A 15,326-nucleotide genomic window follows, 5' to 3' on the forward strand; every position below is an offset into this window, starting at 1 on the left:
GGCGGGCGGGGCGGAGCGGGAGCCCCGGGCCGCGCCCCGCCGCGGCTCCCCCTGTCTGATAAGCGGCTCCCCGCCGCTGATAAGGCCCCGCCGCTGATAAGGCCCCGCCGCTGATAAGGCCCCGCCGCTGATAAGGCCCCGCCGCTGATAAGGCCCCGCCGGGACACGGCTCCGTGCCGGAGCCGCCCTTCTGCGCCCCTGGGCGCTGCCGCCAAACACTTTGTGCTCTGGAATCACCATCGACCTCCTCCTTGTTGCCCCAGCGCCGTTAACGCACCACATAATCGCGCTTTTTATTGGCATCACTGCAATTATTGGTATCATTGCTATTATTTATTGGCGCCGCTGTAATAGTAGCTCCCATTGGCATAGCTCAGGAGTGTGTCCTTTCCCATCAGCTCCTCACATGCCCCCTGTTTCTCTCCGCAGGGCAACGATCTGCACTGGCTGGCGTGTGCCCTCTACGTGGCTTGTAGAAAAGCCATCCCAACTGTGAGCAGGGGCACCGTGGAGGGCAATTACGTGTCCTTAACCAGGATTTTGCGCTGTTCAGAACAAAGGTAACTTGCCTTTCGGCTGCTGCTTTCTTTGCCAGCACTTTCTGTCCCGTTCTGTTTTGCTGTGGGGCATATTTAAACAAAACAGATCTTAAGAGAAGTTTTTCAAGTGAGAACTTCATAAAGCTGGACAAGGGTAAAGACGTTTTGTAACTTGGGCTGCAGGAAAAAAAAAGTAGAAAAACATGTGAAGTTCAGTATGTGAAGTGCAGTTTATTGAAACACATGTAATAATATTTTATTTGCTTTTTTTCATACTTTTATAGGTTGTTCTTAGCGTTGAAGAATAGGAATTTGTTTTATTTAAGTAGGTTGGTTATTCAGAAAATTGAAGGATACTTTTTACAGTAACTTAAATACTGGAGCAAATAACCCATGTGAGAAAAAGTAAATATACATGTATACACATATTTGTATACATATCTATATGTGTTTATATATGTATATATAAATGTGTATACATGTATGTGTATAAGTGAACATAATCATCAAGAGATATCAAAGTATTTTTTCGAGTTATCTGAGCTCGTTATTTGGATGGCTCTAAGTGCTTTGTATACTATAGTTTTGTCACATTGGTGTACGATGTTGTCATTCTATCAGTAGTTTAGGAAATAGAAATTGCACTTAGAATTTTTTTTATATTTACAACAAAAATCCTTTCTCCAAAAATTAACTCTTAGTTTCAACCTGTTCAATATTTCAGCTTGATTGAGTTTTTTAACAAGATGAAGAAATGGGAAGACATGGCAAATCTACCGTCCCAGTTCAGAGAACGAACTGAAAGATTGGAGAGAAACTTTACTGTTTCTGCTGTAATCTTTAAGAAGTATGAACCCATTTTTCAGGACATTTTCAGATATCCTCAAGAAGATCAACCTCGTCAACAGAGGGGAAGAAAACAGAGGTACCTCTCTGTTATTTTCAGGCTTGTATTAGAGTATTGCTACTCTTAAAGTTGTTTAGTTGCTTTATTTTTAGCTGCGGTTGTATAGTATTTTACAATACCAACATTGTCTGTCCCAAATCCCAATAATTTTTGCATCTATTTTTTTCAGTTTGTCAGGTGTCATAGGATTCAAGCTGTTAGGTTTATGTAATTCGGTTCATTCCCCCGTGAAAGGTTTTTTGTTTTACTAATACAGCCTTTAGGGCAGCAGCCCTTCTTAAAATGGAAATAAATGGGTAAAGATTGTTTACAGGCTGTTTATAGTTGCTTTGAGCTTCACATGCCTAACTTAGTAAACGAGACAACTACAGTTTAAAGAGTAGGAAAGTAGTGGAAACACTGGATAAAACATCTCTTTGCTGCTTCTTTGCATTTCCAATATTTTTATGAAACTATGACCTATGGAATACCACTGTCAGTGGTAATATTATGAGTAAACAAGGAAAAGCAGTGTCAAAATAAAAATACAAAAATTAGTGCTAGAGGAGGGTTTGTGGCTTTGCTGTGTTTTGTTTCATTTTTGAATTCTTAAACATGGTTTCTGATTTCTAATACTTAAGGAAAAAAAAAATTTGGATGAGCTTATTACTTTGTAAAGATTTTTCCATTACAAAAACCTGAAATTGAGCAACTTAGCCAGAAATTTGTGCTAGGAAGGAGCCATAGGAAGGCTGCCCAGAATAGCATATGTGGCAGTAGCAAAGAAATAACAGCTTGTAGTGATCAGAATGCTTTGAAGGAGGTTTTTCAACCTTTCCTCTTTGCACCTTTGGACTGACTGAGTGCATGATCTGTTGTGTGAAAGATCAGGATGCTAAAAGCTACAGAAAATGCTTGGTCTGCTACGTACCGGTCTTTGGGGCTGACATCACGGTTTGCCTTTATAAAGCGGACAGTTCTGGCCGTGTCCAGCATTAACAGAGCTGTGCTTTGCTGCTCAAGGCTTGGCCGCCTTCAGACGGGACCCCAAGGCTGGGCTGCTGCAGGGACAGCTCGGTCACTGCCTGCAGCCCAAGCTGCGCTTCCCCTGTGCCCTTGCTGTGGTTTCCTTTTCATCTGTAATCAGCCTTTGGGGCAGGGTTTCAGATTTTTGCTGCCATAAAGCTCAGGTTTCCCTTAGAATGATGGAATGCAGTATGATTTTTATCAGTCTGAGTTCACTGAGGTTACTCTCTGTCTTTTTCTCACTGTGTTTCCCTTCCCAAAGGCGACAGCCGTGCACAGTGTCTGAAGTTTTCCAGTTTTGTTGGGTGCTGTTTGTTCATGCAAAAGGTAAGAGAAGGGAAAGGGATGACCTGTTGCAACCTTGTTTTTGCCAGTTTCCAGTAATGCTGATTATAAATGAGTTGTCTCTTGCAGTGTAATAAAACTTAATCATAAAGCTCTAGATGTAAATACTTTCTTAATGATATCATAGAAAATATCCTAATCCTTATCTTGTGTTCCCCTGTCCCTTTTAGACATGAGAACAGAGTAGTTGTGTCAAATAGTGGTATATGTTTCAAAGTAATTTATTTATTTATTTGCTTCTTGTAAGGAACTTTTTTTTCTTGTGTTTTGGATGTGCTGGTGTAAGGACGGAAAGGGCTACCTTAAAAATTGGGGCTACTTTAGAACACACAAGGGAAAATCTTCTGTTACTGGAAGCCTGTACTTGCAAAACATAACACGGTGAAGAGACATGACATTCACTTACGTGCTGCAAGATGTAACCTTTATTGTAAAAGCAGTTATGAATCTAATACAAAAAGTACAGGATTTCAACAAGACTTTTTTTTCTCAATGGAGAAAAAGCCCCAGAAGGAAAACTGACTAAATTCATTTTTTTAAAGAGTTTTATTATTGTTTAATACAAGTGTGGTAGCACAATAAATTTCAACTGAATGCTGGCAGTCAAAACGTTGTTTTGTTTTGTGTGCCGTGGGGCTGGCAGCAGTCCCTGTCTTGGGGCTGGGGCTTGCCTACAGCCTCGGGTCCCATTCCCTGCCATGGAAACGGGAGAGAGTCTCTCTTACTGTGCGTAGATAACCATGCTGCTCCTCGTTATTGGGCATTGGGATGTGAAAGGAGGCCTGACCTGTTGTTTGAAGTTCCATTGACTTGGCAATTATTTGTATGAATCCGCTGGTTCCTTAAACTGGTTTTTGACTGGGACTAGTTAGTGACTATTGCTGTACTGGTCTTCATGTTTATGAAGTTGAACTGGTGTTGTGAATGCGTCTTCTTTAATGATTGATTGATTTATGATTTGGTATTGTACTTAGGACTTTGTGGATTGCTCTGTTCTGAGCATTTAATGATTTGGGAAGCACTCCGATGAAAGTGTACAGTTGGTGTAAACTTGTGCTCAGGTTTCACTTCTTAAAATAGTTCCAATTAGCTGCACAGAAGTTACTATTTTTTGACAAACGTGGAATTAGAGATTTGAATGTAAATTTGAAAATACTGCTAGGTTGCTGATAGAAGAATAACAGTCTGCATATTTTAGAAAAATGTTTTAGTCTTGCACACAGTTTGATGTGTTCCAAATGCATTTGTTACTGCATGCTAGTTGTCCGTAGGGAGTTGCTCTGTTTTTCATAGCATGCTCAACTACATGGTTTGGAGCTTACCTGCAATAAAAAACCTAGGAGGAGGGTATATTGTGAAGAGTATTGAAAGAGTGCTAGAAAATCATGCTGTAAATGTCAAGTAATAGAAATGCAATTTATAAGGTTAATTAATGGCATATTTTATTTGACAAGGCTATATTTAGCTTTGGCTATTCCTCAAAAGGAATGTCATAAGCCTGAATGAGTTTAACAGCCTAGTGAATCTGAGTGGAATCATTGTGAGATACGATTAAAGAGATTACAAGGTTTCTTTTCTCCAAGATGATGGAGTATAAAAACGTTAGAGGTCCCTAAAATGAAGCTACATTGTAAGCCACGTGAGAGAGATACATTTGAACTCTTTTTTAAAGCACAAGTAAGATTAAATACAAATGTCAACAGTTGCTTTGTTAACAGAATTTAAAATTTATGTTCATTCATCTCATATGTCTTTTTCTAAATTGAAGGTAATTTTCCCATGATCAGTGATGACTTAGTCAATTCCTACCATCTCTTGTTGTGTGCTTTGGATCTGGTGTATGGAAATGCTCTCCAGTGTCCTAATCGTAAAGAACTTTTGAATCCTGATTTTAAAGGTATGTTTAAAAAATGAACCGTCTCTATCCAGTGACTGCAAGAATATCTTTGGCTACTGAAATGTGTATGACTGTATTTAGTAGAGAACAAATTGAATATTATTTGTTTGTGAAAAGAGTGAAATAAGTTAGAAACTTTTATTTCACAATGTGGTTACCATCGGTTTTTCTACCAATATGATAAATGACAAGACAGCTGAATTCCGTAAACAGTAAGTCAGGTAATTAACCTAGAAAGGAAATATTATGTCAAAGGAAGAGCTCAAGAATGTCGCTATGTTCATGTCACTGAGAAGGTGTCTGTCGACACTGTCAGATGGGAGAGATGTAGGCAGTATATGGGTTTACAAAATTAGGTAATGAGTTTTTGTTATTGTATTTCTTAATTGTAGGTCTACCTGAAGATTTTCATAGTAAGGATTATAAAGTATCCTCTGATCCCCCCTGCATCATTGAAAAGTTGTGTTCACTACACTACGGATTAGTTTTAGAAGCAAAAGGTATAAAGGAGCATTTTTGGAAGCCATATATTCGGAAACTTTTTGACAAAAAGGTTGGTCAGTAAATCTATGGTGTAGAGCAGTTTCTCCTTAATCGTTGATAACTTTTTAAAGAACAAAAATGCCCACTGTTTGTCCCATCTTGTCTTACAGCTTTTAAAAGGAAAAGAAGAAAATCTGTCAGGGTTTCTGGATCCTGGAAACTTTGCAGATAGCTTGTAAGTCACTTCATTGTGGTTTGGTGTTCAGTAATATCCCTTTGAAATGTAATATAAAAGCAATTATACAATCTGTACCTTAGTACTAAGTTACTTATTTGTACATTTACTGGCTATAGTTATACTACATACATAGCACTTTCAAATGTATTTCAGTTCCTTTTCTTTGGGGTGCAGTGGCTTGGGGCATATTTGAAAAAGGCATAATCCTTCAAGAAGGAATGCAGAGATGTCTGCTTTTATTCTTGTATTTCTAAGTTGCTTTGATTTTCTTATGCTGCTATTAGAAAAAACTAGGGGAGGGGGCCACGTTAAGTGGGTGGGAAGTAGGAGGGAAAAAACAATCTTGGTGGGTTATTTCTTTTTAAACCTAGAGATGCTATGAGTGGGATTTATTCATTTCTCTTGAAGGTTACTAAGAATACTTGAGCTTATTTTAGGGTGATGTGATGAATCATAAGTTTCAAGGCATTTCCAGATGCCTCGGAATTATAGGTAGAATTGTGTTATGTTCCTTCTGTGGCTGTACTAACTGGCCACGCATCAAATACACCGGAGAAATAATCTCCTTGACATAAACACTATAAGCTTTTTGATACTACAGTGTCTGTAAGTCTAATATTTACTTAAAAGTCAGGGTTAAAATAAAATTTGAAGTAGGTTTCCAACAGGCAATACAAAAAAACATTTGGTAAGCAGCCAAATAATTAAATGTGTAAATAAAGGGGTTTTTTTTTCTATTTTTCCTTTTTTTTACAGCAAAGCCATCAACAAGGCCTATGAGGAATATGTCTTGTCAGTAGGAAATCTGGATGAGCGGATATTTCTTGGGGAGGATGCAGATGAGGAAATTGGAACTCTCACAAGGTGCTTAAATACAACCTCAGGAATAGAAACAGCTGAAAGAGTACAAGTGAAGCACAACCTGCAGCAGCATTTTGACAGGGTGCGTGTGACACAATCTGTTTATGACTGTATTTATGGTATGAATTAGTCCATGGCTGATGAAGAGGAACAGCAGCCAAAAGACTCTGGTCTCTGTTTAAGGTGATGGGGGAGTGTACACAGCAGAGAGAGTTAGATTTGGCAAGTGACTGAGAGAGATTGACTTTTAAACTCAGCAGAATGGGCAACCCTCCATGGGTGTTTGGTAGCTACAGAGTGTTTGCTGGGCCTTTAGATCCTTTCAGTTTGTCTTTCTTAGCAGATTCTCCCATCTCACCTCTCTGTCCTGTGTGCTGTGGTTTTCCTGGCTAACATCTGCAGTTTCTCTGCATTATTTTGTTTTAATGCATGGTTTTATACCGAAATCTTTTGTCTTTTCAGTCCAAATCTCTCAGGATTACCACTCCGCTCACTGGCCGCAAGTATATTAAGGAGAGCAACCCGTATGTGACCCCGGTTTCCATAGCAACATATAGTTTGAGCCGCCTTCATACAATGCTGGCAGGGCTGAAAAATGCCCCCAGTGAAAACCTGGAGCAAATTCTTAGGTAAGCAGGCATGAAACACTTCTATGGTATATTTTTCATTTGTTTGTTTGATTTTTAATAGTTTTAATAACCAATGTAACTGCTAAGCAGTGTAATGTAAAATAACAATAAATATCCTGGAGCAAAACGGAAACCAGAAAGAGGTTTAAATACCGAAAAGCTTTAAACATGTTTGTCCTTAAGAACTGAGTGTCTGTAAAATGTTGCATTTTATCTGAACAGTTCTGAACTTTCTACTTATCGCTTTGCAAATCAAAATCCTTCCATAGTGTAGGAGATTTTTCTGTTTTCCAAGTAGTTAAACTGTTGCCTTGGATACAGGATATATTCATTTTTTTTTAATCCATAAAATACTGTTTAAATACCAATCCCTAATCCTGGATAAAGGTCCATATTATTAAAATATATGCAATTATAATATGCTGTTGGCCTTATATAACATATTAAGTTCGGCATGCATGGGTGTGTTTGTGTTGCCAAAGTCCCAGTTGCATACTTGGATCACACTATAATTCTGAAAATCTTTGTCAGAGTAGGAATAAGACTTTGAAAATGTTGTATTTATCCTTCCAGGGCCTGTTCCAGGGATCCTTCTCAATCTATTGCCAATAGAGTAAAAGAAATGTATGACGTGTACTGCCAGTGCATGCAGTCAGAAGGAGAATTCAGCAATTTCTCTAAAGGTGGGAAGCATTTTCCTTGCACAAATACAAATGAAAACAAAAATGCCTTTAAACACTTTAATCTTTTGTAAATAAGTTTTAATGTATAGACAGTGCTTTAGCACCAAAGTCCTTTCTGTTAATTTTCCTGATCCTTCTACATGGAGGCCTTAGTTGTATTTGTTCTGGACAATATGGTTGCTTATGGGTATGCATGTAGTACAAGTCCAGACTCATATAGGTATACTTCTTAAACATTTATTATATGAGTTTGTAATATATAGATTACATACAGCAGTGTTAGAGATTGTTCTTATTAGCTCTTTTAATCAATTCTGAGTTAGACAATAAGCTGGTTTGCTCTGCAACCACAAGTCAGTAAGAGAAAGAGAGATTCCAAAATCAGCTTAAATGAACCAAAAACTCATAATTAAAGTGCTATGCCTTAAGAGGAAATATAGGGTTGTTTTTAATTGCATTTGACACTTTTTTTTTTCCATTTAAAATCCCTGCAGATGTTGCCAGTAAGCATTTTCGTCGTGCTGAGGTACTGTACTACAAGGTACTGGAATCAATAATTGAGCAAGAGAGGAGGAGATTGGGAGACGCCGACCTATCTGTAAGAAAATTTCAGCAAATCCTAATTAAGTTTTAAGGCTGGACGTGTAAAAAGGAAGCCATTTGTAGAGCACTACAAACTATTTAAAAATGAGAGTAAAACTCTGAAAAAGAGCCTATAGCTGGAGGTGAATGGAACTGAGGGATGACTATGCTTGCAAAGACGGGGGCAGTCAAACTGTTCAATGAGTAAAGCTGTCTTATATTAGATTCTGCTTTGTTGCCTATGAAATAAGACTTTTGATAATCCAGCACTTGACCATTTAACAGTTATAATGTGTGAAGTATTAAAATTTGCAATCCCTTTTTTCTTGCAGGCAATACTGGAGCAAGATGTGTTTCACAGATCTCTGCTGGCTTGTTGCCTTGAGATAATTATCTTTACCTATAAGCCACCTGGAAACTTCCCCTTCATCACTGAAATATTTGACATTCCTGTTTATCATTTTTATAAGGTAAAGTGTTTGACTGCTAGAAATGATCGGATCGTGAGAGCTCGGTTGCTTTATATCAGTAATGTAATTAGATGTTGGCTTGGACAGTAATAGGGGAGTATCATATCAGCCACTTTGTGCATTTAAGAAGTGGTATTTTTCAAGCCAGTGTTACTCTGGGATGCCTTGGGCTTTTGAAAAACAAAATACTAAGTTTAATGCAAGAGCAATATCCAAGTAACCTATATAGAAACTAGTGCAGTAGCATCTTAAAGCAATTTGTTGCTTTTTGTAGCGCTGTTTGACGTTTAAAATTGTTTATTAACAAAGATCTCAGTCTTTTGCTGAGATTGAGAAACAACAGCCTCTTGCTTCAACGTGATGCAGCTAACACTTGTGCAAGTCTTTTCTTTCTTGAAAATTTAGGATTGTATTTCTTTCTAAAAGAAATATGAAATACTATGAATAAATAATAATTCATAATATTGTGAAATACTATGTTGAATATTAACTATTCAATATGATATGAACTTTATAATTACCCACTTTACAGGTAATTGAGGTTTTTATTAGAGCAGAAGATGGTCTTTGTCGAGAAGTAGTAAAACACCTAAATCACATTGAAGAGCAGATCTTGGAAAGCATGGCGTGGAAACGGGAATCTATATTGTGGGACAGAATCAAAGATAATGAAAACAAAGTTCCCAGCTGTGAAGAGGTGAGCACTTTTATTTAGTATTACCTAACATTTCACAAGCTTTTTATATAGATAAACATTTTAGTTCAGTGCAGAGACCCTGAGGCTGTTGTGTGTTTAAGCCTGTCCATGAACTGTAGCTCCAGGGACACACTCAACATGTGAAGCCCACAAGGGACACGATTGATGACTATTTACACAGTACGGCAGAATCATTAATGAATTAGAATGCGGGCATGTATGGAACTCTCCTTTGAGAGCTTAAAAATTCCTGAGCTGGAAAAAATGGGCATAGTTACACAAAGAGAGTCCAGATCCTGAGTACAGTACTGTAGCTCCTAGCCTAATACACTCCCCCTACAATATTTCTAGGTTATACTTAAGGTTTTAGGTTAAGTATCCTGCTTTGTTTTTATTTTGCACCATTTTGCTGGTTTAAATGTGTACATGAGAAATGTGACTGTTTGGTACAGACACTCTAATGTCTCTGTGATTCTCTTAGGTGATGCCACCTCACTATTTTGAAAGAGCAGCTGGGACCAGTGTTGTGGATTCTCCCTTAACACCGAGACGAATAACGGAGGTTCGTGCTGAAAGCGGAGGACTAGTGAAAGGTGGGACCTTTTTTTTTTTTTTCTTTTTTTATGGCATAACCTCTCTTCTTCTTAGGCCCTAATGGCTTTAAAGTCCAGCTGCTATACAGCAAGAAAAGAGCTTCCATTTCAGTGTACATTTAGCTGCAAAATTACTTGTAAATGGTATTTTTGTTGCAACTCATTGTTAAGTCAGCCATCTAAGACAGGTATGTTTATTGCTAAGTGCGGTTAAATTGTTGTTCCGAGAGGCTGCTCTGGGTCTGTATAAGAATGTATACATTAAATAAAAACTCTCCTGGAGCCTCCAGCCTGTTTGCTCCCTGGTCATACAGACTGGAAGCTTCCTTCTATGTTAAATATGTGACATCTATTAAAATTTCTCTGGGAAAATAAGACATACTGCAGTAGCTTAGAATAAATACAGCATCAGTTGAGAATACATCATCTTTAAAAGTAATCTATAAATGACAACTATGGGCATAAATTTCTGAGGATCCTTCCTCAAGAGCTTTGGATGACGTTTTGGTTCCCTTCAGCTTTCTTGAACGTGTTTGTATAATAAGAGATTATTCACCAAAGCTAAATCTCCTCTCTCTCTAATCCCCAGGCCTTTCATCTTCTCCAACCACTCTGTATGACAGATACAGCTCCCCGACAGCCAACCCCACCCGGCGCCGCCTCTTTGTGGACAACGACAGCGGCTCGGACAGCGGGGCCCCGCTGCGAGTGTCCCAGCAGCCGGTGGTCAGCACGGTGCCCGTGCAGAACATGAGCTCCGACACCGTGTCCGTGACGCCTGTGCCCGGCCAGACGCTGGTGACAGTGGCCACAGCCACCGTGACCGCCAATAATGGGCAGACGGTCACGATACCTGTGCAAGGTGAGCGAAGCTGCACATCCTACTCGCCAGCCGCCTGGCAGTACCCAGCCAGGGACGGAAGCCGGGCAGCCTGAGCTTAAGGTTTCATCTACTGAAAAGAAAAGATGAGCAGAATTTAAACACACAACTTGGCCAGCACAGAGCTCTCCAGGCTGCCACTGACTACATATGGAACTCATTAAGCTTGCTATCCTGAGCTGCCTGGGGAAGGCTGGATCAATACTAAAAGTCTTTGTCCATAACAGTTATCTTGTTGTCTATTTAAAAGTCTGAAGTATACATGTATATCTGAATAATAATCATTTATAATTCATTCATAATTATAAAATAATAAGCAAGTTTTGCTAGGAAGAGGAACTCCAGGAATTAATTTGTTTCAAACTTCCACTTTTTCTCTTAAATTACAGGTATTGCCAATGAAAATGGAGGAATTACCTTCTTCCCAGTGCAGGTCAACGTAGGTGCCCAGCCTCAGGCTGTGCCCGGTTCCATCCAGCCTCTCAGTGCCCAGTCCCTTGCTGGTCCTCTCAACCCTCAGATGACGGGGGCAACATTGCAGTTACCAGGCCAGGTAACAGTGCAGCAGCTCTCTGGAGAGCCCAGACAAACCCAGCCCTTGGCTGCAGCCACCAGCGCCAGACCCCGGAAGATGGGGTCACTGTCCCTCTTCTTCAGGAAGGTAACTGTCCAGTCTTAATTTGTGCTTCATTTAATTATTATTTATTTCAATATGTTTTCACCTTAATTTTAAAATATCAACTGCTTTAAAGTGATACTTGTTACAGTTTTAAATTTAACATATGCCTTGCCTCTTCATGTACACATTTGAAGAGTAGTTTTCTTTATGCAGGCAGTGTTTTAATATATAGAGAATAGATAAATGCCATAAGGCATGAAATAAAGGAGAAAATAGATTTAGCCTCAACTGATTTAATATGTTCTTTCAAGGCTCTGATCTAGTCTGCTGGCCTGCATTAAAATAAATAAATAATAAATATCGATGTGGTCTAAATCGTAGCCTGTGTGTTGGCAGGTGTACCATTTAGCTAGTGTTCGCCTGCGGGATCTCTGTGCCAAACTGGATATATCCGATGAGCTGCGGAAAAAGATCTGGACCTGCTTCGAGTTCTCCCTGGTTCACTGTCCCGAGCTGATGATGGACAGACACCTGGACCAGCTGCTCATGTGCGCCGTCTACGTGATGGCCAAGGTGAGAGGAAGCACGATACGTTACACACTTAAATCCCAGGAATTACAGTTCCTCAAAGAGAACCCAGCCAACACACCTGCTCGCTCTGAGCCTCTTCTTGTCTGCCTGTAGGTTACCAAGGAAGACAGATCATTTCAGAACATCATGCGCTGCTACAGGACACAGCCGCAAGCCAAGAGTCAGGTGAGTGCAGGGAATGGCAGCCATGGGGTGTCTGGTTATTGACTCTCTCAGGTCTACCTCAGGAATGATGGATTTTTAAAGTGAGTTCTAACATTAAATGAATCTATCCTATTAGCCATTGTCCTCAAAAGAGAGCAGTCACTTCTGAAATTCTTCAGTAGTGCAAGCTTTTGATTCTACACCTAAAATAGAAAAATATTCTCCCTGAATACCTGCAAAAACAGGGCCAGTTGTGAAATACTGTTCTTCATGACAAGGCTTTTTGCCTTGGGACACAATCTGATAACACCAGGCTCTACAGCAGGCTGGACACAGTTGCTGCACCTCTAAGGGCGCTTCCCTCTCCTCTTCCTGGCAGGTCTATCGGAGCGTCCTGATAAAAGGCCGCAGGCGCCGGCGCCGCTCGGGCAGCAGCGACGGCGGGAGCCAGCAGAACTCGCCCGCAGATAGAGGCAAAGAGAAAAACAAGGAGAGAAGTAAGTGAGGGTGGTAACCCACTTCCAAACAGGTTCTGTGAGGGGAGGCTGAGGTGTCACTGCTTGCTAGGCTGGCCCTTGTTTGAAATGGCTTTAGTGGGCAACAGCACAGCTGCCATTAGAAACATGCAGGTGTGTGCAAAACAGAATTGGAGCTGTGCCTCATATCCCAATACTGTGGTGGAAAGCAGCCAGCTTATACACAAAATCCTACTGCAGCTTATTGATTAATGCAGAAACCAGATGTGTTTCTATATATACTACTCAGGAGCTACCCCTTCATAATGTGCTGCGAGTGGGCAACCCACCCAGGGTGCTGGGGGCCAGAACTGACATTACAGTACGAAGCGCGGGCGCGGGGCTGCAGCCCTGCCCTGGAAGGGGCTGGGAAGGCCGTGTTTGAGGGCGGCTCATGCGCAGCACGGGCCGAGTCAAGGAGGTGGCTCTCGCTTCCCAGGCAGCAGAGACTCCAGCCCCGTGATGCGCTCAAGCAGCACCCTGCCTGTCCCGCACCCCGGCAGCGCCCCACCGACACCCACCCGCCTCACGGGCGCCAACAGTGACACCGAGGAGGAGGAGCGAGGGGACCTCATTCAGTTCTACAACAACGTCTATATCGAGCACATCAAGGACTTTGCCCTGAAGTATACGTCAAACACGGTGAGTAGCCCTGCGCCTTCACAGGTAGGTAGATCTTACTTGATTCTCTAGGCAGAAAAGTATTCTTGCTGACCTCGTTTAAGGAGGAGCAGATTTGGGGGTGGTTTGTTTCAATGTAAGGACAAGAATTTCAGTTCAAGGACACACAACATACTCTGCTGCCAAAACACTAAGCGCTTTTTCATACCCATGTGCTTTTTCCTCCTGCCTGGAATATACAACACTGAGTGATATCACCCACAGGCCTCACACGGCTGCATACAGCACATTAGTATTGCCAGAAACGTGAAAAACTAGTCAGAAAACTGAGCCACATTTGAGATGGCTGACGGTTCAGGAAGGTTTTTGTAGCGCCGGTGCCGAGGTACCAGCTGTGCTTGTGCTCCTCTCCTGCGCAGAGCGACTCCCCCCCGCTCTCTCCCTACCCCTTCGTGAGAACAGGCTCCCCGCGCCGCGTGCAGCTCTCCCAGCACCACCCCGTGTACATCTCACCGCACAAGAACGAGTCGGCGCTTTCTCCACGGGAGAAAATATTCTACTATTTCAGCAGCAGCCCCTCAAAGGTAAGACTGTGTTGTGTTTTTCTTTCTTTTGATAAATCCTTAAATCTTCCTTCACATTTTTGGTAGTGCCAGGTGTTCAGGTTCCCTTGAGAATACAATTCTCTGGAAACATATGACCCTTAAAATGAAAGGACTTACCAGTGCTTAGGCAACAGGGTGGTTCCTGGGAGGTCTGGCCACAAGCAGCCTTGTTCTGGAGAGGAGATGAATCTGTGATGATGTTAGAGAGATACCACGACCTGAGCGTGGGCAGAGGGCAGTTAAGCTACACGTGCTCACGACTGGGCTCTGAAAGCAGAGGCTTAAGCAAGGCTCTGAGCTGCTCTCAGAGACTGCCCAGGGCAGGATGAGCAGGGCTCCTAGGCCACCAGAAACACGTTGTATAGAACAGACCCTTAAAAATGAAGCATTTGAAGCACAGTGAAAAGCTTCAAGGCAGCCATGGACCAACTCCTTACCATTTTCTTTTCTCCAGAGGCTAAAGGAGATAAACAGCATGATCAGAACAGGAGAGACTCCAACCAAGAAGAGAGGCATCCTCCTGGAGGACGGTACAGAGGCACCGGCCAAGCGCATGTGCCAGGAAAACCACACGGCTCTGCTGAGGCGGCTGCAGGACGTAGCCAATGACAGGGGCTCTCACTGAGCCCGGCACTGCCGACCTGCCCAGGCATTACCTCCTGGTCCCAAACGCCTTGGAAAGAGGCCAGAAAGCAGCTTCCCGCTGGGAACAGGACAACACGAGCCCCACGGTTAAGCAAATCCTACGGCTAGTCATCAGGCTGGGGCTGGAGAAAAGCTGTGGTTCCATGTTTCTTTTCAGTGCTAGGAGAACACGTCCTTGAGAGAGCTTCCCACCTTGTGACAGGTATTTACATTAACCTGCTACCTGCAGTTGCTTACACTGGTTTCTCAGTGCTTTGTCATGTTCATCTTTGGCCTAACAAGCTAATACATGCATCAAATCTGAGAGCTCTGCACCAAGATCCTCATATGCAGGGGTATCCTGTTTTTTTTATGTTGAAGACTTCTATGGAAAGAGTGACTTACAAGTGGTATTTTACAGCCAGGTGTTCTGCCTGGACTTTGCATAGGAAAGGGAGGACAGGAGGATTTTATTGTTTAAGCCCTGAAGGAAGATAAATGGTTTCTTCCCTAGTTCAGGACGTTGTGTGCCCCTGAAAGCAAAACAACCTGATGGTGTTAAGCCTTGGGCACCTTGTTGTATACAAGTAGGTAATTTGTTCTTGCATTGTTTTTAGCTGTGCAATGTTTTAAAGTGAACTCATGTTCATCAGGCGGCACTTTTGATAGGGCTGTGAAGCATCATTTTTAAGGCAGGTTAGATTTGCTGTATATTTGCAATGGCACTTTCTAAATGTGAATATTTTTTTCAGGGTCTGAGACTTCAGATGTTTTTCTTTATTGAAGCAATTTGACTTA

At 41.5% G+C, this 15,326-nt stretch overlaps 1 protein-coding gene across 1 annotated transcript; it reads left to right on the forward strand.

Annotated features, from left to right (window-relative positions):
* Nucleotides 1-433: 433 nt before the first annotated feature.
* RBL2 (RB transcriptional corepressor like 2) lies at nt 434-15,276 on the forward strand. The gene is made up of 21 exons (XM_026036482.1): nt 434-560; nt 1,264-1,464; nt 2,714-2,778; nt 4,565-4,693; nt 5,086-5,246; nt 5,347-5,411; nt 6,171-6,357; nt 6,738-6,904; nt 7,478-7,587; nt 8,082-8,185; nt 8,502-8,639; nt 9,172-9,336; nt 9,818-9,929; nt 10,519-10,791; nt 11,199-11,470; nt 11,825-12,001; nt 12,113-12,184; nt 12,543-12,660; nt 13,118-13,320; nt 13,719-13,883; nt 14,359-15,276. Exons 2-21 carry the CDS (start codon nt 1,286-1,288, stop codon nt 14,527-14,529), a joined length of 3,033 nt encoding a protein of 1,010 aa, XP_025892267.1. The 5' UTR covers nt 434-560; nt 1,264-1,285; the 3' UTR covers nt 14,530-15,276.
* Nucleotides 15,277-15,326: the final 50 nt, after the last annotated feature.

Source organism: Nothoprocta perdicaria, unplaced genomic scaffold (genome assembly GCF_003342845.1).
Source record: "Nothoprocta perdicaria isolate Ctin4 unplaced genomic scaffold, notPer1 scaffold_18, whole genome shotgun sequence".
NCBI lineage: Eukaryota > Metazoa > Chordata > Aves > Tinamiformes > Tinamidae > Nothoprocta > Nothoprocta perdicaria.

Bases quoted from the DNA above. Each gene is read 5' to 3' on its own strand.
- RBL2 (XM_026036482.1), top strand. From the start codon at position 1,286: ATGAAGAAATGGGAAGACATGGCAAATCTACCGTCCCAGTTCAGAGAA. The intron at 5,247-5,346 runs GTTGGTCAGTAA...CTTGTCTTACAG, and splicing joins GGAAACTTTTTGACAAAAAG to CTTTTAAAAGGAAAAGAAGA. The intron at 10,792-11,198 runs GTGAGCGAAGCT...CTTAAATTACAG, and splicing joins GGTCACGATACCTGTGCAAG to GTATTGCCAATGAAAATGGA.